This window comes from Brassica rapa, chromosome A02 (assembly GCF_000309985.2).
Source record: "Brassica rapa cultivar Chiifu-401-42 chromosome A02, CAAS_Brap_v3.01, whole genome shotgun sequence".
Taxonomy (NCBI): domain Eukaryota; kingdom Viridiplantae; phylum Streptophyta; class Magnoliopsida; order Brassicales; family Brassicaceae; genus Brassica; species Brassica rapa.
The window spans coordinates 22,168,488-22,193,530 of NC_024796.2; the positions used below are offsets into that span (position 1 = coordinate 22,168,488).

Here is a 25,043-nt window from a genome sequence, read left to right on the forward strand (position 1 = left end):
GTGAAAGTAGTAGCAGATGCATAGCCGGTTCAAAGTATATATGGGCCCATGGACAAATTTTTTTTACATGTAGTACCTATGAGGGCGTCTTACATTTTTTGGGCATTTATCTCCATTTATTTTGAAAAAAAAATTGGACTCCTCTTTAACATTGTTTTTTTAAATGGAGCCCATGCACCTTTGCTCCATGCTCTAAGCCAGCCGGCCCCGAGGAGATGTAGACCATTTTAGAGGCGAAATAGGCTTTGGATCGGAGATGATATAAAATACATTTAGGTTGATCTATTATTAAGGGTGAGATGTAATATTCTCTATTAAGTATAGGTACATTCAAACTTTTTTTGTAACTTATCCACATTCAAACTTTCATCTTAAGCTTCTGTATATTTACCCATGGTAATATCAGAGACATTGGGTGGGAAAAGCCATCTTTTCTTTTTATGTCACAAATTTCCGCTATCACATTTGTGGAGGGATATCCATATGTATTCAACTTCAACGAAGTAAATATTTTATTGCTTGTCGTCATATGCAATTAACCTTGAAAAGGTTTTATCTAACTCCATTTTAACAAAAAATTGTTGTCCCATTTGCATGTAGTTTTGCGACTTAAAATTGGTTTTCCAAGACCTGAAGCAATGTGACTATTACTAAGCAGTGATAACATTTATCTGGAATATTTTGAAGTTGATGTTCAAATCTCTAGGCTTAGGAGACTTGTAAACAAAAAATTGTTTTCCCCATTTGCATGTAGTTTGCGAGTTAAAATTGGTTTTCCAAGACCTGAAGCAATGTGACTAATCTAAGCAGTGATAACATCTATCTGGAATATTTTGAAGTTGATGTTCAAATCTCTTGGCTTAGGAGACTTGTAACAGGAAACCAAAGTGCCACAAACACTCATGTCATATACCTCTATCAATAATAAATACTTCACATACAAATAAAAAATATCACAGAAGGGCATAGTTCAGAAAACCGAAGTTAATACTTAATAGTTACAACAACATTTCACCATAAAATACGTATATGTAATAGGTATGAATGGTAGAATACAATTATACAGACACATGCATCGTTGTATTATCTGGATCCAAATACACTATCAAAACCAACCAAGAAACAAATTTTAATATGAAGAATTTAAAAAGAAAAGAAAACAACTTTTACATACGACGATGTTTACTGTAAGCAGAGGGAAAGAGACAGAGAAAGAGCGTGTGAACCTGGACCTCTTGACACTTGTGACAACTCGAAGAGAGAGAGAGAGGAGAAGGAGGAGGAGAGAGAATGGTTCTTCCGGTTAAGTAGCTTCAGAGGATAAGATCTCAAGCTCTGCCCACCAAAGAGGAGAGAGTCTCGGTGTAGCTTGTTCTGGGGAAATGTTGATTACTTCTTTCAGTTGCTCAATCACGTCTTTCATTGTTGGTCGTTGACTCTGGTCAGTTCTCAGACAGTGCCGTGCCACGTCACATATAACTTCTAGGTCCTCTTCTTTAAACGTTGTTAATGTAGGATCTATCATATCTTTCAACTTATCACTCTCCAGATACTTTGATGCCTATTAAAGAAACCATAAAAGTGTTACATTAGTGATGTCAATTTCAAAAGAAAATAGATCCTTTTTTTTGTTATATTTGAGTTGAAGTACCCATTTTGTAATTGATCCTTCCTCATCTGAATCTGGGGGTTTTCCAGAGATTATCTCAAGCATTAATACTCCAAAGTTATAGACATTAGTCTCTGGTTCAGCTGGTAACGGCAATAAAGATTTGTCTAAATCACCACTTGTCGGTTTTCTCGATTTAAGTCCAGTTTGTGAGCCGAAAGGAACCTCTCCGACCTGAAAACAGAATAAATCATTTAGTGGTCTATTACGCAAGCAATCAAGAACCATCGAAACAGTTTCTTGTTAACCAAGGAAGCAAGAACCTTTGCTGCATAATCATCGGTTAAGTAGATTGCTGATGAAGCAAGTTTAGAGAGTGACATTGGCGGATTAAGCTCGTGCATATGTTGCAGACAATAAGCAGTTCCCATAATTATCCTCATCCTCGCGCTCCAATCAAGATGCTCCATCTCCTTATCTGAACAAGACAAGATGTGCATGGTTTGATGATAATAATAATAACTGATAAGCAACCACTATCACAAGATGAAGGCCTTTTTAGATGTTTACCATGCAAATGTTCGAAAAGAGTTCCATTTGGGGCATATTCGAAAACCATCATTCTATTAAATGGTTCATCTTCTTCACAGTAACCAATTAGATTTATAAAGTTCTTATGGTTGACTCTGGACATTGTATCAATCTGCAAAGTTGAGCTCTCCCAATATCAATCAAGATTCTTCAAAAAAGGCGAAAATGAATGATTCTTAGAGTGTTACCTTTCTGCGGTAAGTCATTTCCATGGCTCTTGACCAGTCTCTCCTTTCCAAAATCGCGGTTGACGCAACCCCAATCTCAACACCACTTGATAAAGTTCCTTTATAGACAGTGTAACCATCATATGTTTCAATGATGTTACTGAAATCTTCACAAGCTGTTTCTAATTCAGACCGGTTTAGCTTTGGTACACCTGGAAAACATTTCTCACATTATGTCAAACCTAAAACAGAACCAAAATGAAAAAAAAGTTTTAAAACCATTTTCTTACCAGTTACAAAAGCTTTCTGCAACTGTCCACTTAAACCAGTCTTCCATGGACCTATAGTCTTTACTGCTCTTTTCCGGAAGAAGAATATAACAGCTATTACTATCAACACCGCTACAAAAGCAGCAACCCCGATAAGAACATATAACCAAACATCCTTAGACCCTTTTGTTTCTTCTTCTTCAAATTGCCTCGGGGGATCAGAGCTTATGTTGTTGTTGTTGTTGTTCTCATCTGTTGGAGGAAGAGAAGGAGGGATCAATGGAGGTATTCTCTTCTTTGCAGTAGCCAACGCAGGAAAAGACCCGCTGCTTCGAGGAAACACGTTGGTTATGATCTGAGGAGAAGGACTAGGAGCATCAGGCGCAGGCATAGCTGCTAAGTTACTTGTTCCCTCTAGTAACTCACGCCTTCTGAAGATACTAGATCCATTCTCTATGGAACCTGCCAATAAGAGAAAAATAAAATTAAAGATTGAGTTACATTTAGCATGAGTTCATTAAAAAAGATACATTTAGCGTATGTGTTTCAAAAGCAGAAGTTTGGGTTGTTTTTCTTTTGCTTACTTGGGATGTAAGTCACGACTTTATTCTTTCCATGAGGCTCACTTAGCAGCCTGAACAGACATAGACATAGAAAATCAGCAAGGAAAAAATAATACAAAAATCAAACAAAAATGATTTGAGTTATTGAATTTATATTTTGAAAAAGGAAAATGCTTTCATGTACTGTCTTGTAGTTGCTTTAATCCGCAATACAAATGCTTTTGCTTTGTTTAGTCTTAACAGTCTTCTCCTTGAAACACTGTCAAATGGATATAGTTTTTATTAAAACATTGTGTAAGAGTCCTCCAACTGAACATCTATAATGCAGAAAGTTCATTTTACCAGTATCCAAGTTTTCTATTTACACAGTCGAAGACAGCATTGGAAGCAGAAGACAGCTCTCGATGCTTGTTCAAGTTGACTTTATATAGCGATTGAAGTCTAAGGAACTTTATCTTCATATAACCAGCAAACTTGTTACCAGAAAGCAACCTGAACCCACCAAAAAAAACAAAAACAAAACGTTAGTCTCTTGTCCATTGATTTGGTTTTATTCAAAAAAAAAAAGCATCACAAGCCTTTTAACTTACAAGTTCTCTGGTGACAACATCTTGTTTAGCTCAGGTGGAACTGCTCCGTTTAACTTATTATCTCGTAAATCCAACAACTTCAATCTCGGGAACGTGACAAATTCATTTGGAATATCACCAAAGAGATTGTTCTTGTTCAGTATGCTACACAAAAGAATTGGTTTTCAGTTCTTGTTTTTTTCTTCAAGAATCAGAGCAAGAAGATAGGTTTCAAACAGCCCTTACAGAGATGTTAGTTCACTCAATTGGCTTAGCTCAGGTGCTAAAGTTCCTCCCAAAGAACATCCACTAAGATTCCTACAGAAGCAAAACAAAAATATTCATCATAAACTGCGGCAAGAATTTCAAAGACGTAATATTAAAAAAAAAAACAGGAACTTACAGCATCTGGATTTTATTGTCGACACACGTTACACCAAACCAAGAACACAGATGATCATCAGAAATATTCCAATTCGCAAGAGTTCCATGAGGATCAGAATCAACTCTTTCCCGGAATTTCAACAACAGAAATCCTATAAAATTCAAGAACACTTCAATCAAAAACATTCCAAAGAAGACAAGATTGAGAAAAGGCTGTTGATATGTTTTACCTTCGGAGTTGAGGGATAATGAGGAACGAGATTGAAGGGTAATGACCAAGAACATAAGGCAAGAGTATTGAAATCCAGTAGGATTCCATCGACAACCCATTTCAGGTAGTGCTATACAAAATCTCCAGATTTTTTTTCTAATAAACAAATACAGAAATAAAATAAAAAAATTGCAAACTTTACAGAATCCTCAGCAAGAAGAGAAGGACGAGGTTGATGATTGAATAATAATAAGGGTCTCTCATTGTTTGCAAAATTTATTGCACAACACCCTAATCATCAAAAAATGAATTTTCAAGAGTCAACAACTCGTGAAATTCTCTTCTTCTTGTTAATCTTTTAATACCTAAAAGCCGACATGAAACAAACACAAAAGAAATATCAAAAATTTGAACAAAAAGTATTGAAACAATTAAAAAAGGAATACGAACAACCCCTTGAAGAAGCAACGTGAAGAAAATATGAACCCACAAAAAATTCCAAAAAGAAAGAAAAAAAAATCATTCTCCCTCATAAATGAAGAACTTTTGGATACAATGTATAAAAAAATCAAACATGCAATCAGAAGAAAACAAATTTACCTTACAGAAAAAACTTCTTCTTAACAAAAAACTCGGGAATCGTTTACCAAAAAAAAAGGAATCAACAACTAAAATATATCCCAGGAAGCGAAAATGACTTTATAAAGAGAATTTTAATGAATATTGAGTTATATTTTCTGATTTCTTGTTGAACTTGCCCTTGTTTTTGCAGGATGTTGATGATGATGATCTCAGAGTTTTTTCTCTTCGACCATCTTTGGTCTCTCCAGGGCCAAAGGGTGGTGGGTTCTCTCTCCTTCCTCTCCTTTTTCTTTGTTTACTTCTCTCTTTCTGCGAATCCTTTTTTTCTATTTTTTAATTCTTTCTAACAATTTTCCCCCACAAAACTCTCTCTATTTTTTTTATCCTCTCGAAACTCCCAATTCAATGAGTAAGTCTCTATTAACTTGCTTTAAGTTTTCCATAATTATAGAAATGTGTATACACATACATGCAAATACTCTAAAGAATTCCACATTTTTACTATAAATTTATAATTTTCATTAAATAAAAATAAACAAGAAATCATTCACTTTGCGGTAATTCCTTCCAGTGTCCCCGAACATATATATGCATGGCGGGAAAGATTAGCAGAAATATAGGTCCCACTATTTCAGTATTTTTATGTTTTAAAATGCGCCCGTTTTGCCGAGAACTTGTCCAATTAAACATTGATCATAGATTCATAAGATTGTTTAACCAAAAAAAAGATTTATAAGATTATTATGGTAAACAAATTGTGTCGGTCTGTCTACGCTATAAAACGTATTTTCCCTGCAATGGTTGAAGAAAAGAAATCGACTCTTAATTTGTGAAATTGAGTTGGCCCAATTGAAAAGCTTTGTAAATATTAGAGTTTTATGTTGTAGAAAAAAAAAACTAAAATTAGAGTTTATGTTCCAAATTAGAATTTGTCATAAAGCTGCTATATGTAGATAAAATTCACAAAATAACTTGTAATATGGTAAACTAATGAAAATGAAATGTCGCCATAAAAAGTTAGTAAAATCGCAACAAAAAAAAGTTGAAGACAGATATATCGGATTTATTAAACTAAAACTAAATATTGACAAAGTGCGCTCTGTGTTGAACTTGTGAGCTATGGACGCATACTTCTAGACCATCAACATGTACATTATATACAAATATCTGGATTTATAGATAAAATAACAAAAAGCCCCAATTAATCATGTATTGTTTTTATTAGTTGTTAATGTGGTGATCAACGGTTATAAGTCTAGTGACGTGGCATATATAGTGAGCGCAGTAACATGACTGATGTACTCTAATATAGTACATGACATCCACTACTTTCTTTTAAAATTGTTCTTGACTAAAAATCTAAAAAATAATTGTTCGAGTCAACCTTAATTTTTTTTGGAAGTCAACACTAATTATTTTTTCTCGACTGTATTATTGCAAAATTTTATAATGGGGTTATTAGTTGGAATCACCAAGTGATTTTGATACATCTATATGATTAGCTTATTTTTATAACTATAGAAGTTCTGGGCATTAAACACATAATCTCTCACATGCCGGAAATTAATCTTTGAAATTAAAAAATTTCATACTAAAAGGAGTTTAAATTCAGTGTACAAGAGAAATGAATCGAACCTCCTTGCATTACCATTAACCACCGATACTTTGGTATTAGTGTTTTTTTTTTCTCTTTCTATCTTGATGAAATTATTGGGCTTAATTTTATTTTATGTATTCTTCGCTGAACCTAAAGATAGGTCCAAATCATTCATAATTCTTTTTCAGTAAGCCCATCCGTTTACCATAGACCGAAACCCAAGTCCAAAAAATTGTCACTATCCTACCACCACTTGTTTATCTGAAATGATTTGAATATATATATATATACGGGTTTATTGGTGGAATAACAAAAAAAAGAAAAATTAGATTTTAGAAAGAGGGGAAGAGAGAGATAGGAATAGAAAAGAAGAGAGAGTGTAGAATTTTAGTAAGATAGTGAATTATATTTTTTTGGGTGTTATTGAACCCATTTTATATATATATATATATATATATATATATATATATATATATATATATATATATATATATATATATATATATATATATATATATATATATATATATATTTCAGCTTGGGTGATGTAGTATTTAAAAAAAATAGTTGTCAAACTAAAACCTGATTTCTTGTTCATAAGTTTGATATGGTTTCGGTTTTCGATCAGGTTTAGGATTCAGTCACATATATCGTTTTTACTTTTTAATGGTATGTAATGTGTTAAAATTATATATTAAGTTTGGTTTAAAATTATCGGATATATAATAACTTAAGTCAGTTTTCTGGCCGATTCATGTCAAATCATAATGAAGACCATGAATTTGAATCTTTTGTACTTGTAAAACATTTTGGACTAAAACTATAAAAGCAGATTGATTATACCTAAAAATTCAATAACAAAAGACTTTTGGTGTTTTTGTATCATTAGTTAAGTATATCTAGGATGTTAGAAGACATTTATAAAATACTATAATTAGACATTTGTCCAGATGAATATATTCATGGATTTTTTTATCAAATAATATTCATGGTTTAGACCATGAATTGGATCTTGTTTACACATTTGTAAGATAATATAATCAATATTAGATTTAAACTTTTATTATAATATTTTAAAATAAAATGAAATTTTCGTTTAAAAAAAAATCATTCCAAATGTTTGAATCAATACACATACACATCCTTAGATACTGGTGGTGATAATAATAAATGTTGATATGTGGCACTATATTTCCGAGCTAACCCAAACTGGTCCGACACGGAGTTTGGATTGATCCGACATTATTACCTCTTGTACAGATTATTTTTCTTCTTTAACACACACATACCACAATCGTAATCTATACTATTAAAGCAGGATCCTATTGTCATAATTACCTTAGGGGCATGTTTCCTTCACTAACATTGCATGTTTCATTAAGGGCAATTAAGTAATATTAATAACAAATCTATATTGGGTCATTATTTTTGGATCCAGCCCAAATCAAATCTCTCTTGGGCCATTTGGGCCTATTAAAAAATCAGATTCAATTCTCACCTTTTTTTTTCCTTTGGGCCATTGAGTCCAAGTTCAAATAATTTTTTTTCAACTATTCTTAATTATTATTTTTTCTTTTCTTAATATAATTTAAGCATTCATAAAAATAATTGAATTTTTTTATCGAAAAGTATAAATCTTTATTAAAAGTATATAATTTTTTAATTAAAATATTAATCCCATAATAAAATTAATTTATCAGAGTTATACCAACTTAATTCATTAAAAATAAAGTTTATTTTTTTTTAACATAAATAGTCATTTAAAATGAAATCGATAAATAAAGATAAAATTTTTAAGTCTTTTATAAAATAAAACACAAATATAGGAAAATATGACATTTACTAAATATTTGTCAACTGAAAAAATAATAATAATAAACCCGCGCTTTCAAAGCGCGGGTCAAAATCTAGTAACAACATTAAATAAATATCACTAAATTTTACTGTACCGGAAAAGAAGATTCCGGTTTATGGTTTGTGTTGACGAGAGGGATGAACAACAGTGAGCTCCTGTACATAATCCGGAAAAATCACACAGAAAATCAAAATAAAATACATAGAAAAATAAAGATATCTTCAGAATATCATTCATACCTCTGAGTAGCGTACATTGTCATGGTGTTTATACGATGTTTTTACAATCGTCTCCCATTTAATAGACTTTTGATCCATCATCTTCCTCAAACCGGTGTCTTGACCGGATAGAAGGACGGGTAATTGACCAGGGACGACGGTGCTGACTGTCGAACTTCTCGGAAGTGTACGGCAAAGCCAAGACTCTGAAGGAGTTTTAGGCAACGGAGGTTGAGAAACAGAGATATTCCCTGACCTGTTTTTGTTTCTGTTCCTCATTCTCTTTACCCCCTCCGAAAGAAACCTCGTATCTTGTCTCTTGATCTGAGTACTCGATGTTCTTTGCAACCTCGAAGTTGTGGAAAGCTTTTCTGAAAATCTTGGTATTGGAGAGGTTTCTTGAGACTTGCTCATAGCCTTGTTTGATCTCACGATTATTGTTGATGATGCTGGTTTGGTTTTATAAACAGAATATTGTGTTTTAGGGTTTATGATTTTGCTAGAACTTACCGCAACATTCTGACAAGTTTTGATCCGAAAAAGAACCGGATTAAGAACATCCAGTGAGTTCTTGGAACATAACTGTGGCAAGAACCCAAACATAGCCTTCTTGGGGTCACTTGAGTGGACTGCTTCTTCAACATGATCATGACCATCATTGTTTAAATCTTGATTTATGGCCATGGAGACTCTCTGTAGAGCAATGATCCGTTTCTTTTTCTTTTTCTTCATCATCTTCTCTTCTTGGTCTCTATAAGATCCTTTCTTCTGTTTCAAGGCAATCGCTTTAGCAGCTGGTAAAAATCTCGCCATGATGAGGTCACGATATTCAAGATTGACGTCATCTTTTGATACACTGCTTGGTCTGCCTCCATTGTTCTCGAACTCATCACTTACTCCGTTTGTACTACAGTTAACAGAAAAGCTTGCGGTTGAAGAAACCATATCCAATGCTTTGATTAGGTCTGATTCTTGGAGTAGTGTATGATGATCCTTTGGCTTTCCAGGTGTTTGTTCCCACACAAATGGAACTAAAGATGGTTCCACTACATGATCGAAGCTCTTGTCATCTTGTAATAACCGAACCACAGTTCCATGCTCAGTTTCTTGACATGAATCTTTGACTTTTCTCCTCCTGATCGTCGTTGTAATCTTCTTGGTGTTCTCTGAGTCGCTTGGATTCTCTAGTTTCGTTGGAATTCGTCTCACGGATAGAGACGGAGCATCAAGATTCGGTTTCTTCTCCTCCATTGTTTCTTCAGACAAAAAAATCTTTACAGACCTCTGAAGCATCAAGAATGTGTAATATAAAAGAAAAAGAAGCAAGAGAGTTATTGATATATTCTAAAAAAAAAAGAGTTTTGATGTCAGAATGTTGATATATAAGTGAAGGCTGTAGTTCCGGGGATGAGGGGACTCAAGACTCAAGAGTAGTCAAATTCATAAAAATCATAAGTGACTACTTGATGGTGACACTTTGTGGAGAGGTAACAAAATATCGGTATAATTATATGTAACAAGAAATAGTAGCAAAGGATGATGCTACATTTAATCATAATTTTGGATGAGGAAATAATAAAAAGGTAAAAAAAAGTTTAGCTACATATACTTTAATGAATGTTTTGACACAAAAAATAAATAAATGAATTATATGTATATCCTTTTAATTTCTTTACAAGAAAATCTAGCAAAACAAAAATGGCGTACATTTTCCCGATTTCATTAAATTTATTACCTGGATTGATAGTGATATTTTGTATCGTCAAACTCTATCAAACTAGCTTAAGATCCTCACAGTTGCGCGGGATATTATTATCTATTTGTATTCATTTACGTATTATGTATATAATTAAATTAGAATAAATACATAAATCAAAACAATACATCTTGTAAATAAATCAAAACAATCATTTTATTTATTTTATATGGTATATAACTAAATTTCAATGACATGAACATATATATACAATATATTATATTTGGAACATTTGCTAAAACTAGAGTTATATATGTCAACCAATCGAACTTTACTTTCCTTAAAATACTCACAGGAAAAAAATCTGAACAAAATCAAAATACGCCGGTAGAGAGCTTTATTTTCAGAACAAAAAATTAGTGCTTTAGAAAGTTACAACAATGAAAGCTACAGCAAATAAATCTACAGATTAAATTCTACAGAAAAAAATATAAAGCTACAGTTCTTACCAATCATCCCCAATATTCATTAAGTTAAATTATTAAATATAAATAAAATAATATTTTAGTGTTAACTAATGTAAGAAAAGAGAAAATAGCATCATTTGCTTTCAACTATAAACTAAAACTACCAATAATATTAGTCTTTTATAATCTATTTACAAATCACCAAATTTAATAAAATGATGTCATTTTGGTGTCTCATTTGAGATGAAACAGATCAGGAACAAAGAGAGTATGCCAGATGGTAATAAAAAACTCTTAACACATCTACTTTAATCGGTTGAAGAGGCATGTATTAACTTTGTCGGACTCAAAACTACAGTACCATAATGTAATGTTTGGGCGACGACTGAAAATGCTAATAAATGGTACTTCCAGAGGCGTGCCTACAGTGTATTGAAAAAGGCATTTGCCTCAGGCCCCCGATTAATATGACTATTTTTAGGGCCCCAAAATTTAAAATAATTTCTAATCTAGTGGTTTAGACTTATTAAAAAAAAACATTTCTACGAAAATTAATTAACTCATTTTCTGAATTCATGTATTTTTTTTCTATATAACATAATATAACATATTTACGTTATAAACTTATTTTTTTACAGTATTAGACTTGTGTATTTGGTGAAAATAATATATCATATTAGAAAATTATTTTCATTACAGTTGTAAATAAGTTTATTTTTAGAACTTGCCTTAGGCCCCTTAAACTCTTCGCACGACACTGGGTACTTCACCTTCTATTCTCACCGTTTATGTACATACAACATAACAGCTATTGGACTATACTATACTGAGAACAATGTTGATTGTAAATAACCAAACAACATTGTTTGATTTAGAGAATTTAGAAATATATATGAGATAATTTCTATTATTTTAAAAATAATGTGAATATGGTATGACAAACCATCTTATATAGGTCATCTATATATGCTTCAATGTACGTGGATATCTGACTGTAATTTCAAATTTGTTATATATATATTGACATTACTTATTTTGCTACAGTTTTTAATAGGCTAAAAGCCTGACATTTAAGGTAAGAAAAAGAAAAATTATATTCTTTCTGTTTTTAAAAGATCCATATTTTAAGATTTTCACACTTATTAAAAAAATACATCAAATTTTAGTTACAAATACATTATTTTCCGCAATTAACTATTTTCCACAAGTTTTCACCAATAAAATTTTAATAAATACAATTATGTTTTTTGAAGCTTACAATTTATATTTAATTTATGCATTGTAAATATGAAAAATATATCTTTTTGAAATAATTTTTTTCTTCTAAAACATAGATCTTTTAGAAACGGAGGAAGCAATCATAAATTTTGGCAAATAAATAATATATATTTTTGTAAAGATAGTCATCCATAGTTTATGCCTTTCTCAAACAGTTTCCAATAATGTGGACCATATATGCATCGAAAAAGGTGAAGAAATTGATAAAAAAATATTAATTTTCTCCATTATTAGAATTTAATAACTACCAAACTCTTTGAAAGTGTGTAAATGTTCATTGAATTCACCAGCGCTGTTTTTGTTTCTTGTGAAGAAAAGGACGAACATTTTAATACTAGTAGCTTTATTTATCGGAAAATGAAATTGGTATTATGATTTCAAAACTAAAATTAGTAGCTTTTTTCCCAACTACACATTTAATTGAAAAAACAAGACATTTAAAAAACAATTAAATGTTTAATCAGAGGTTAGAGAGAGAGATACGAAAATAAATAAGGAGAAGGGAGTGTTTTGGTTACATAGTGAATTTGAGGGTTTTTTATGTATATGGGAAAACAAATTACCCTTACTTCAAGTTGGAGTCTTCAACTAAGAAATTAAAAATGCAAATTAGTGTTGGAGTCATGGCACGGTGGATGTAGGGATTGCGTTCGGTGGAAGCGGCATTTTAGGGTTTTCCAAATAGTCTCTTAAGTCTATCGGAGAAAGGCGAGGTGGAGGTGGTAGATCTGTTCTTGCCTGAGGTCTGGTTTGAAGTCTGGTTGACCGGTCTGCGGCAGAAAGGCGAGGATTGCGGTTGGTTAACTTTATTTCGATGTCTTAGGATCTGACCGGTTCAAATGCCGGCGGTTGTGGTTGCGACTACGAAAGTTTGCGGATACGGATAGTTGCGGTTTCCAGCGGTTTTAAGAGCTTTGCACGACTGGTTCTGCGGTTAGAAATTAGTACGCTTGAGGGATACTTATGACTGGTTAACCACTAAATGCAGCAGCAGTTAAATAATAAATTAACAATATTTAAATTTTATATAAGAGAAATACTCTAGGATAGCACTAAAAATGTTTATGTCACAAATATAGATTATAAGGATCAAAATGACCAAAATGTTTCATTAAAGAGGTAAATATACACTTATACCTCTCGGGTTAACTAATCCAAATCTTAGAGTTTAGAGTTAAGGGGTGGGGATTTGGGATTCAAATTTAAAATTTTATAAAATAAAAAATAAATATTAAAAATTTGAAAATAATTTTTTTTTAAATAGTTTCAAAAAATATTTTCGAATTACAAAAAAAAAAATTTGAAAAAAATAAAAACAAATTTTCGAAAAAAAAATTATAAAAAAGTTCGAATTTGAAAACATATAATCTAAAATTATAATTTTTTTATTTTATTTTATTTATTTATTTATATATATAGGGTTAAGATCTTTTTACCTATTAAATGAAACATTTTGGTCATTTTCCTTCTTGTGGTCTATTTTATGATCAAAATTTGAAAATGGTCTATTTAGGAGAATTCTCTTTATATAATTATAACAATATCAAAATAATAATATTATAATAAATATATAAATTATATTTAGAAAGTTATAGTTTTAAATTTTTTAAAATTATAGAAAATATTTTTACTTTAAAATTTTATAATATTAGTTAAAATATAATAGATATATTTTAGTATTCTTATAATTCCAATTTAAATATTTTATTAACTATTTTTATTTTTGTATTTATATTGTTTAAAAAAAGAAAAAAAAATTATCCTCCCGCAACCGCCAACGCTAGCTAGAACCAATTTTTGAATTTATGAGATTTAGAGCGGTTTATGTGATTGTTGCAAAACACCAACAACCACTACTAATCACAAAAGCTGCGTTTAAGAGTTGTAGCGGAGAAACCAGTCATACCCTTAGTGACTCGCGGCCGTCTTTTCTCGTAACATAACCGAAAGTCTTAACCTAATGTGATGGTTTTTTTTATTATTTAAGCATAAATTATATTTTTTAAGCCATTTGAATGATTTTGAAGTTGCAGATTTTTCAGATCTGAAACAGACTTTAAAAAACTTATATTAGATGACTCTGAGAAGACTCCTCGGAAGACTTCTAGGCAAGTCTTCTCATTCATTTTATGGTAGAAGACTTTCCACGAAGTCTTCAGGTAGTCTCCCAAAGTCTTCTTCCTAAAGTGGTACAAATTTTGGATATGTATTTTATATGTTTTTTATATATTAAATCTAAAAAATTATAGATTCAATCTAATGTGACTGTTTTGTTTATTATTAAGCATAAATTTTTTTTTTGAAGTTTTCTCTGTTTTGAAGCCATTTGAATGTTTTTGGATATGCAAATTTTTCATATTTGAGTCAGACTTTGGAAAAATTCTTAGAAGACTCTAGGAAGACTTCTTGCGAAGTCTTCTAATGCATTTTATGCTAGAAGACGTCCCACGAAGTCTTCCGAAGTTTTATGCCCAAAGTGGTATAAATTTTGGATATGTATTTTGTGTGTTTTATATATTAGATTCTAAAAAGTTATAGAAACAACTGAATGTGATTGTTTTGTTAATTATTTAAGTATAAAATGTTTTTTGAAGCTTTCTTTGTTTTAAGGCAATTTGAACGCTTTTAAATATGTAGATTTTTTTTCAGATCTGAATCAGACTTTGGAATACTTTTTAGAAGACTCTTAGAAGAATCTCGGAAGACTCTTAAAAGACTTCTTGCTAATGAATTTATTGCTAGAAGACTTCCCACCAAGTCTTCAGGAAGTCTTCCAAAGTCTTCTGCCCAAAATGGTACAAAGGAATGATGTCAACTGGAGTCCGCCAAGCTTATCTTTGTAGAAGAATGATATCTAGCTCCATGTGTAATAGTTTTGTTTTAAGTCTTGTTTTATGATCTGTATGTGTACTATTTTAGTTGTGAATTCTTTTGTAAACTTGAAGAGATGTTAATCAAAACAATTTGGTGAATATGTTCATGTTTTGCCAAAAGTACTTGACATTAATGAATTTATTAACATACCAATTAAAACTTAGTCAAATTTACTAAAACTAAGAGAGAAGACTTCACATGAAAACTTAGTCAAATTCACAAAATATCAAATTTGAATTTTAAGTAAAAGTTGAAATTTTAAATCTTATGTAAGTTAAAAAGTATATCTTATGATCTAAAAGATACATTAAACCACATGACATGATATTCTTGAAGTTACTTAACACTCTTGAAAATCAAACGTAGAAAACTGAAGACTTCTTAAGAAGTTTTCTCGGATTAGTTAGAAACATTAGTAAACATAAATATTTGAAATCTCATAATTATCACCAAATAAGTTATGAATTTCATCAAAGTGCTCCAATATTGACTAATACACATGAATAAATAAGAAAGTATTAAAATATCATTTTAATTGTAGAGAAAATGAAGGTTTATTAAACATTAACGTAGAAGACTTCTATAGAAGTCTTTTGTTTATGTCATTTTTGCAATTGCAAATTTACGAAGGAAGACATCTTAGGAAGTCTATTCTATAGAAGACATGTTGAAAAGCATTCCTTTGTAAATGGGCTTACTTTTGAATTTCAAAAAAAAAATTGAAAATGCCAAAGAAGACTTCTCGAATAAATATGTTAGTTTTGCAATTGACCGAAGTTTGTCAGAAATTTGACTTTTTATAAAGACTTCTCAATGTCGCAAGAAGTCTACATGGGATACTTTTGAAATTGACTATATTTGACTTTTCTAGAGAAGTCTTCTCATTAATATTAAAATTTTTACTATTATTTTTCAATTGCAAAAGTAACCCACGCAAACTTCTTACGACAGTGAGAAGACTTCGGGAAAACTTACAGAATACTTCTATAAAAGTTTTTCTCGAAAAGATTTCCCGAAAAGTCTTCTATTAAAAGTCAAATTTCTGACAAATTTCGGTCAATTGCAAAACTAACATGTTTATCCGGGATTTTTTTATTTTTTTTTGTTAATAAAGGAAAGTTAGAAGACTTCTAGAAAAGTCTTCTTGATGGAGAACACATCTAGCGAAGTCTTCTTGATGGATAACACATCTAGCGAAGTCTTCTGAAAGTATTTCTGAAGTTTTCTTAAAGTCTTCTGAAGAAAAAAATGATTGCTTAGCTTGAACATGTGAGATGACTTGCTTAGCTTCTCCAAGCACCCAAAACTTCACTACAAAAGCTACCAATTCGTTAATGACCACGAATCATGAGCTTCAATATCTCTATGAACCTTACAAATCTTGGAATCAAAATCTTGTTTTTTTTTGATGAATTTGAAGAGAGAGTGAGAGAGATGTGATTTGTGTGCATAAGTAATGAGATATAATGAGTTAAAACCGAAACTTTGGTGCATTAAGAGTTTCAAATTGGTTGTTCATAGTGATTAATGTATTGATAACAATGTCAACATTGTAAATACTTGGGGAAGATGAAGATGATAAAGTAAAAGACTCATTTTCGAAAAAAAGAAAGAAAAAAAATAATAATGGCATTTTCGTGAATAACTCAAACTTCTAGGCTGAATAGGAAAAATGAAAGTTTTTAAAAACATGGGTTATTTTTGTATTTCACTTGAAATTTTAAGTCATATTTTAAAAAAGAATACAAATTTAGTAAACAATTTAATTTTTATTAAATATATTTTTTGTCAGTTGAAAACCTATACTCATGCTTTAAAAGCACAAAATAAAATTAAATTTAAATATTAAAAACACTTTTTATCATATGTTTATAACCAATCCAGCCAATACCAAAAGTGGATACAGAGCTTTTCGGTTAACCATTAACCTAAGATTTAATTTTTTTTGTACATTATTCCTATCATCTTGTAAAAATGTTTGAGACCACGCCATTTACACTGCACGAAGAAAGCTCATACCCTAGCTTTCAATCCGCCGGTGTTGATGATCATGTATCCTGACCAACCAACCATTCATTTAATTAATTCCCCATAGTTTTTCTTTGCAATCATCTTAAAGACTCAAGGAAATCTTATTGAACATAAAACAATGGCGAGATTTCATATTTTCCAAATAGCTTAAGATACAAGTTTCCTATGGGTTTCTTGTAAAAGTGTATTTTATATGTAACTGAATCAATTGATGGATGTCAAAATCTATTTCAGTTTCGATTACGCGTCTAGGAAGAAATGTATAAAAGATTTACATATTGACGATATTATAAAAAAAAAGTGTATCTTATTGATAATACGAGTAAAAACGAGTACAAATGCAGTAGGTATCTAAGAACAAAAAAAAAGTATTGCTCTAGGACAATTCCCTCCTTTTCTTCTGTCTTTGGTTTTGTTTTTATAGGTCAAGAGTCGCTCGGAACGGCCATGTGATCTCTGACGAGTATCATGTGCCTTTATTCCTTTGAACTGTATTACACTGTGGTTTGATTGTGTTAGCTCTGCATGAACCGTTTGTTGAGCTTGGCATGGGCCTTAGATTTTTGTGAGCCTGTTATTTTGTAGTGAGTCTGGAGAATTTTGACTCAGGCTCGGACCGGGTATAAAGCAGGCTGAATTTCACCTCTAACATCAATGATAACATGTTCTTTTCAAAATGCGTCGGTAGCTGTAACTCTTTTTTTGTCATTAAGGATAATAAAGTTCTGTCCCAGCCAAACGATAAGGGATAAACAACATAGAGTATCGAGCAGAACTAAAACCAACTCCAATAGGAGAGAAAAAAAACAGAGCCTTAAAGAAAGGAAACCAAAGCACAGCTACCCATCAGAACATGGAACTCCTTAAGCTAATGCTTCCTGGCGAATCAGAGATGCCAACCACACAGGACCGTGAAGAGCTACATACGACTGATGTTTATGATCTCTCGTAATCATATTGGCTAAGTTGTTACAGGAGACCGGGACAAAATTCAAACTGTCTTCCACAATGGAATGTATCGTATATAGCGTAAATTAAGGAACAGCTTTGATAATCGCCTAAGGACACAAGTGAATGCTCCATAGATTTTTTGACTTCTGAAGACGAGAACTCCATAATTACATTTTAAAGCTTGAGGTCGCACATGGCTGCTGCAGCCCACTGTGCTACCAAGTTAGCTTGGGAGGAAGATCCAGTTTGAGAAAAAGACCTTCTGTTGTGGAACAAAACCAACCTTTCTCATCACGTACAATACAAGCACCCCCTTCTATTTTTGAACTCCCATCCCAAGATGATCCCACATTGCATTTAACAAAGGATGAAGGAGGTTTTTGCCACTTCCCAGGAAAAAATGAATGCTAACAACAAAGTTGGATGAAGGAGGTTCCAAGTGAAGTCAGCCATGGTTTGATTGGTTTCTCTTTATAAACAATTTATATCTTACTTTCTCCCCTTTGTTTAGTTTTTTCTTCCTGATTTTGAATTTATATAACTATTGTAAGATCATTTGGTGGGGTCACATATGTTAAGAAATAAATATGATAGGACCATTAATCAATTAGCCTATTTAAGTGGTCACTATTGTGAATAAGGTAAATGCTTGGGCATAAGTGCTATGAAATATTTATATGTGGTACCTTAAGTAATTTCTAGTTTTGTGAAGGGCTGAACTAAAAATTAATACTCTATATAAAGAGGGTTTTGGTCTCCAAGGAAACCCTAGCCGAAAATACATAATTTCTCTATATCCCATCAATAGAGAACTAAAGTCACATAGAGTTTGACTTGGAAGATCCATTCCCTAACTTCAGATCCTATAAGCAATGGATACATCAGGTACGCTTCCGCTTAAGCCTATACAATCATAGATTCATATGGTTAAAGGATTCATATTGATTAATTATAGAGAATTAAATCTAACAATTGGTATCAGAGCACCATGTTGATTTTCTGTTTGGATCTAAAGGAAATTCGAATTTATTTAAAGTTCATAATATAAATTTGGATTTTATTATTGTGTGAAAATATTGGATTGTTGAATCTGTTTTTTTTTCTCTAAGGTTTAAGATAGATAAAGTATTCTGGGATTTGTGTTAGATCTGAATTGTTTGGCATGTTTGGATCTAGATCTTTGGTTGTTATCTAGTGGAAAACATTTAAATTCAGATCTAAATAAAGTTTATGGATTTAGTTCTGGAAAAATAGTGTCTATAAGGTTATGGTTTATTGAGAATTTTAATGAAAATTTTCAGAATTTTTGGAGGAACAATTTTTCCAGATCTGTTCTCAGATCCGTTTTTTTGGGGTCTTGGCGGCTGAAAAAACCTGTTTGAGGTTATCATGAAAACCCTAGGTTGGAGATAAATCCGTGGTAGGCATGTTTTGTTATTTGGCCCATATCCAGTTTCTGATTTAATTAATTATTTTGGGCTTGCAAATTTAATTATTTTAGCCTAATTTCTTTTGTTTTAAATCAGTTGGGCCAGTTTGGAACAAACTTTAAGTCAGGCCCGTCCAGCTTTTAATTAAGTTAAAAAGCGCATAAGGTTGGTTTCAAACAAAGGTCGTGTGTGAAGCTGGCGCCCACTGCCATGTCTCGAACCATTCTCCCGCTTCAGTATTTTTGTATATAGAGCCCACAGACTTCTAGTTATCTGTCTGCGCAAGAATAAAATTCAGTTTTAAATCAACTAATAAATTTGATAATGCATCTTTAATAATTTAATTAATTAATTAAATTAAGATGTCAGTCCAAAGGAAGACCTCTCTTAATAAGATTTTTTAAGAGAATTATTAAAGGAAGTATATATGTAAATTCATGTGAATATTCAATCGGCCCAAAGGAAGGTTGTATTTGGTCGGGTTTACATATATACATATGTACAATATTCATGTGGATGTCAAATCGGCCCAAAGAAGGTTTAATGTTTGGCCGAATTGTACATACATGTGTGATGGTGAATACATGACGATTATATAGCTTTTTAACATGTGAATGATAAATCGGCCCAAAGGAAGGTTTATTGTTTATCATGAATTATGGTAAGTATTTGATCATTACAACAAGAGTACCGCTAATAGTCGATATTACTGTCCAAAGACTTGATATTGATGTTACATTTGGTATCTTGGATGAGAAGTATAATCCGTTAAAATTTATTATTGATTTCTTCGGATAGTGAGTAATTAATTCGGATTTTGTTCTCTTTTCAGCTATTTTATCTGCCAACTTAGGATCTATTCCAACACTTACGGATTCTAATTTTTTCGAATGGAAAAGTAAAGTTAAGATTGTTCTAGGTTGTATGGATCTCGACCTTGTGCTAAGGATGGACAAACCTGCTTCTCCTACGGATGACATCACTTAGGAATATAAGTCTGTTCATGAGAAGTATGAGCGTTCAAATCGCATGGGTTTGATGATCGTTAAGGACATCATTCCAGAAACCTTTAGACGTGATGGGGAGATCAATGATCTCAAACAGTTCCTTGCTGAAATGGATTTGCGCTTCACAAGAAGTGATATTACGTGTATACGCACACCAATTAACCTAATGTGCACACTACCACAATCGAATGGTATGTCGATGTAGCACTTTAGGATCGAATCCACAGAGACCAACGGTTACACTTTATTTTTCTGGGATCAATATCAAGCTAAAACAATATGGGGGTTTTAAGATTTGAGGGTTTCGTGAGAAACAAGTAACAAGATTAATTAAAGAATTCAGATAATTAAAAATGCTAGCCTAGGGTGGTTTGATCGGGTGTTAAGCAAGTGTGAGCCAAACAGTTATTCAAGTTTAATTAAGAGCAAGTCTAGAACTCTGATCACTCAAGTAGAACAGCCCACTGTCATGGTACTGCTCCCTATGCTGATCGATCTTGATACCTAAACTCTCGTTTGGATCAAGATGCGACAACAAGCAATAGAGGTCAAGTCCGATATGTTCACAAAACACCCTAACATCTACTTTCGCTGGTTAGGGATGCAATGCTCATTCAAGTTATGTATAGCAACCTATAACACTTTTGATGAATAGATTAAACCTAGAATCAGGCACTAAGTGGTTAACTTGATGCAAGCCTTAAGAACAACAGTGAATAAAGACAATCGATTTATAACTTATTTATGTCAAGCTCACGGATCTAACACCCTAACATCCTAGACTAAGCAAGCTGACTACTCAGCCATGGAGCAAGAAAACACAGAGACAGAGATATAAAGCAACATGAAATATGACTGAAATAAAGTAATAGGGTTCAAGGGGTTCTTCTCTAAATCGAGAGAGATGGCCTTCTCCCTTTACAAAGTAGCAAAATCTCCAGTCTCCAACTCTAAGGTCTGGTTTCTTATGTCTAAAACAGCGTAGAATAATCAGAAGAAATAGAAAAAGAAGATATATCAAAGCCACATGCGACTGGGAGAGAAAATAGAGAGATTAGGGTAAATTCCGAAATAGGTTGTAGTTTCCTTAAAAATCTCTGCCGCTGGAACAGACCCTCGGAACAGTCACTCGGGTTGCTCCGCTATCCGGAACAGTCATCAAGACTGTTCTGCGTGAAAATCACCAAATTGCACTTTTTGCTGCCTCTTTTCTTCCAGCTGGTCCATCTCACATCCAATGCAACTCCAGACCTGTAATGACTCGAAAAGGACTACGAAGACTCGATAAAGAATTGAAAACCAATTGAAAAGCATATATACAAGATGTATAAAACACCATATATCAAGAAGCGATAAGGCGGAAATAAGTATGCTTTTGCATTGCTTTAGTATGATGAGGTACCATGGCAATGGAAAAATAAGGGAGTACATTTTGGAGATGTCCAACATTGTTTCAAAACTCAATACACTTAAGACTGAGCTTCCGGCTGAATTGCTCATATTATTTGTCTTGAACTCTCTTCCTCCTCAGTTCAATCAGCTGAAATCAAATTATAACACACATAAGGAGAAATGGTCTCTTAACGAGCTCATTGGGTATTGTGTGCAAGAGGAAGAGAGAATGAAACAAGAGAGGACTGAAAGTGCTCATATGGTTTACACCTCTAAGAGACAGGGCAAAATAAAGAAATTTGAACCCGTTAAGGATGATGCTGCTAAGGGTCCTACCCAAAAGAAACATGCTAAGGTTGAAGATACATGTTTCTTTTTCAGGAAGGGTGGACACATAAAGAAGGAATGCCCTAAGTATCACGTTTGGCGTGCTAAAAAAGATATGTTCCTTGCTTTAGTCTGTTCGAAAACGAACTTGGTTGAAGTACCTAGAAACACTTGGTGGTTAGACTCCTGTGCTACTACTAACATCAGTGTTTCACTTCAGGGATGCCTAAGGTATCGAACCCCAACTGATGCTGAAAGATGCATTCATGTGGCTAATGGGAGTCCGGTGCATGTGAAGGCAATCACGTATTTTAGACAGTTTTTTAGTTCCGGTCATTTTCTAGATTTGAAAGACACTTTATTGTACCGTCTTTTAGACGTAATTTGGTTTCTGGTCATGGGTTAGACAATTCACGTTATTTTTGTCTAACAGAGAAAAAAACCGCTACTTTGTCTTTAAATTCAGTACTTATTGGGACCGGTAAACTTTTGGAAAATTACAGTCTTTACATGCTTGACATTATAAACTCTAAGGATGAAAGTTTAAATGTTGAATCAAGAGGTACTAAACGAAAGTTCGAAGATACAAATTCAGGAACTCTTTGGCACAAACTCCTAGGTAACATCTCTAGAAATAGAGTTGAGCGTCTTGTGTCAGAAGGTATATTAAGTTCCATAAAGTTCACAGATTGTGATATATGTGCGGATTGCATTAAAGGAAAACATAACAAACATAAGAGATTAGGTGCATATAGAGCTACAGAAGTCCTTGAGTTGATACATAAGGATATTTGTGGACTGTTCCCTGCAGTTTCTTGGAATGGTCAACAATACTTTATATCATTCATTGACGATTATTCTCGATATGCATACCTATTTCTCATTCATGGAAAATCGGAATCTCTGGACATGTTCAAAAGGTTAAAGGCTGAGGTTGAGAACCAACTCGACCGAAGGATAAGTTTGTCAGATCTGATCCTGGTGGTGAATACTACGGTCGGTATGATGGCTCAGGTGAACAACGTCCATGACCATTTACCAGATACCTAGAGGAGTGTGGTATTGTGCCTAAGTACACCATGCCGGGGACGCCTATCATGAATGGTGTGTCTGAGAGAAGGAATCACACTCTTAAAGACATGTGGAGGAGTATGATTAGTCATTCCTCCTTGCCTGAATCACTCTGGGGAGATGCACTAAAGACTGCAACATACATTCTTAATAGGGTACCAACTAAAGCAACTGCTAAAACCCCTTATGAGCTTTGGACTGGTCGAAAGCCTAGTCTAAAGCACCTTCGGATATGGGGATGTCCAGCTGAGGGAAGGCCTTATAAGCCGTATGAAAAGAAAATGGACTCAAGAACATTTAGCAGTTATTTTATTGGTTATTCGGAGCGCTCAAGGAGGTATAAGTTTTATGATCCCACTGCTAAAAATATTTTTGAGACGGGAATAGCTACGTTCTTTGAGGGTATTGATTTTGGGGGGAGAAATAAGGTTAAGGATATCATCTTTGAGGAAGAATCGGCTCTGGTACCTATACCGATTCGTCTAGTTACTTCTGATGAAGTAAATTTGGATCCTCAGGTTGATAATAATGTCGTCCCTCGAACCAGGTTGTCGATGATATCGTACAAGAAGGTCAAAATCAAAATCCTCAAGAACCAGTACAGCAAGATCAAGTTGCTCTTAGGCGATCCACCCGAGTTAGGAGAAATACTATTCCGGATGATTATATAGTATTTCTAATGGAACATGAGGAAAATCAAAAGTCTTTTGGAAGATGATCCAATCACGTTCCTTCAGGCTATGAGTTGTTCCATGTCGGATATGTGGCTCGAAGCAGCAAAAGAAGAGTATCAGTCAATCCTAGACAATGAGGTTTGGTAAATCGTTAAATTACAAGAAGGAAAGAAACCCGTTGGTTGCAAATGGATATTTAAAACCAAGCATGATTCCAATGGTAATGTGATATGATATAAGGCTCGTCTAGTGGCTAAAGGATATACTCAGAAAGAGGGGATTGATTATAAAGAAACTTTCTCTCCGGTATTTTCGAAGGATTCTTTTAGGATAATCATGGCCCTTGTTGCACATTATGATTAGGAGCTTCATCAGATGGATGTTAAGACATCGTTTCTCAATGGAGACATTGAAGATATAAATCATATGGTACAACCAGAACATTTTTCCTAAGGTGATGCAAAAGATATGGTTTGTAAATTAAAGAAATCCATCTATTGTCTAAAACAAACTTCCAGTCAATGGTACCACAACTTTCATATGGTTATCACCTCCTTTGGTTTTGAGGTGAATTTGGTTGATGATTGTGTTTATCAAAATTTCAGTGGGAGTAAAAATATTTTCCTGGTTTTATATGTCGATGACATACTTCTGGCCACTAACGATATTAGCATGCTGGTTGAAACCAAGAGATTTCTTAAGGGAAATTTTGAGATGAAAGATCTTGGTGAGGCATCTTTTGTATTAGGGATCGAGATTCATCGAGATCGTCTCGAGAAATTCTTGGATTGTCACAAAAGAGCTATATCTTTATCTGAAAATATTTGGCATGCATGATGGCAAACCAGGAGATACCCCAATCGCTAAGGGAGACAAGTTTTGTCTCGAACAATTCCCTAAAGGAAAACTAGAAATTCATAAGATGCAGAAGATCCCTTATGCATCGGCAGTAGGGAATCTTATGTATGCTCAAGTTTGTACGCGTCCGGATATTGCGTATATTGTTGGAGTGTTAGGCAGATACTTAAGTAATCCGGGCATGGACCATTGGAAAGCAGCCAAAAAGGTCATGCGTTACTTGCAGAGAACAAAAGGCCGTATGCTCACATATCAGAGATCAGATAATTTGGAGATCGTTGGGTATTCTGACTCTGATTTTGTGGGATGCCAAGATAATAAAAAGTCTACATTAGGTTATGTTTTACTGTTGGCCGGTGGGGCGATCTCATG

The 25,043-nt window shown here is 33.1% G+C and overlaps 2 protein-coding genes and 1 long non-coding RNA gene across 6 annotated transcripts; 1 reads left to right on the top strand and 2 right to left on the bottom strand.

The window, feature by feature from the left end:
* Positions 1–998: 998 nt before the first annotated feature.
* LOC103853662 (protein MALE DISCOVERER 1) lies at positions 999–6,749 on the bottom strand. 3 transcript variants are annotated; one of them, XM_033284014.1, is made up of 14 exons: positions 4,964–6,749; positions 4,383–4,519; positions 4,172–4,304; positions 4,015–4,086; positions 3,790–3,933; positions 3,542–3,691; positions 3,378–3,458; positions 3,221–3,270; positions 2,658–3,098; positions 2,389–2,579; positions 2,180–2,312; positions 1,933–2,087; positions 1,652–1,843; positions 1,304–1,561 (listed from the first exon to the last, which is right to left on the bottom strand). In XM_033284014.1, the coding sequence occupies exons 2-14, from the start codon at positions 4,480–4,482 to the stop codon at positions 1,304–1,306; spliced, it is 2,100 nt and encodes a 699-aa protein (XP_033139905.1). In that variant the 5' UTR covers positions 4,483–4,519; positions 4,964–6,749. The 3 variants fall into 3 exon arrangements, with proteins under 3 accessions (XP_033139904.1, XP_033139905.1, XP_009128820.1); XM_009130572.3 differs by having other exon boundaries at positions 4,383–4,728; positions 4,964–6,748; XM_033284013.1 differs by having other exon boundaries at positions 999–1,561; positions 4,383–6,745.
* An 859-nt stretch (positions 6,750–7,608) lies between these two features.
* LOC103853661 lies at positions 7,609–13,162 on the bottom strand. 2 transcript variants are annotated; one of them, XM_033284029.1, is made up of 3 exons: positions 8,637–13,162; positions 8,461–8,552; positions 7,609–7,843 (listed from the first exon to the last, which is right to left on the bottom strand). In XM_033284029.1, the coding sequence occupies exons 1-2, from the start codon at positions 9,906–9,908 to the stop codon at positions 8,511–8,513; spliced, it is 1,314 nt and encodes a 437-aa protein (XP_033139920.1). In that variant the 5' UTR covers positions 9,909–13,162; the 3' UTR covers positions 7,609–7,843; positions 8,461–8,510. The 2 variants fall into 2 exon arrangements, with proteins under 2 accessions (XP_033139920.1, XP_009128819.1); XM_009130571.3 differs by having other exon boundaries at positions 7,609–7,842; positions 8,454–8,552.
* A 507-nt stretch (positions 13,163–13,669) lies between these two features.
* On the top strand, positions 13,670–19,671 carry LOC103845988. The gene is made up of 2 exons (XR_004454960.1): positions 13,670–18,797; positions 19,214–19,671. It is a non-coding gene; the product is annotated as an uncharacterized LOC103845988 (long non-coding RNA).
* Positions 19,672–25,043: the final 5,372 nt, after the last annotated feature.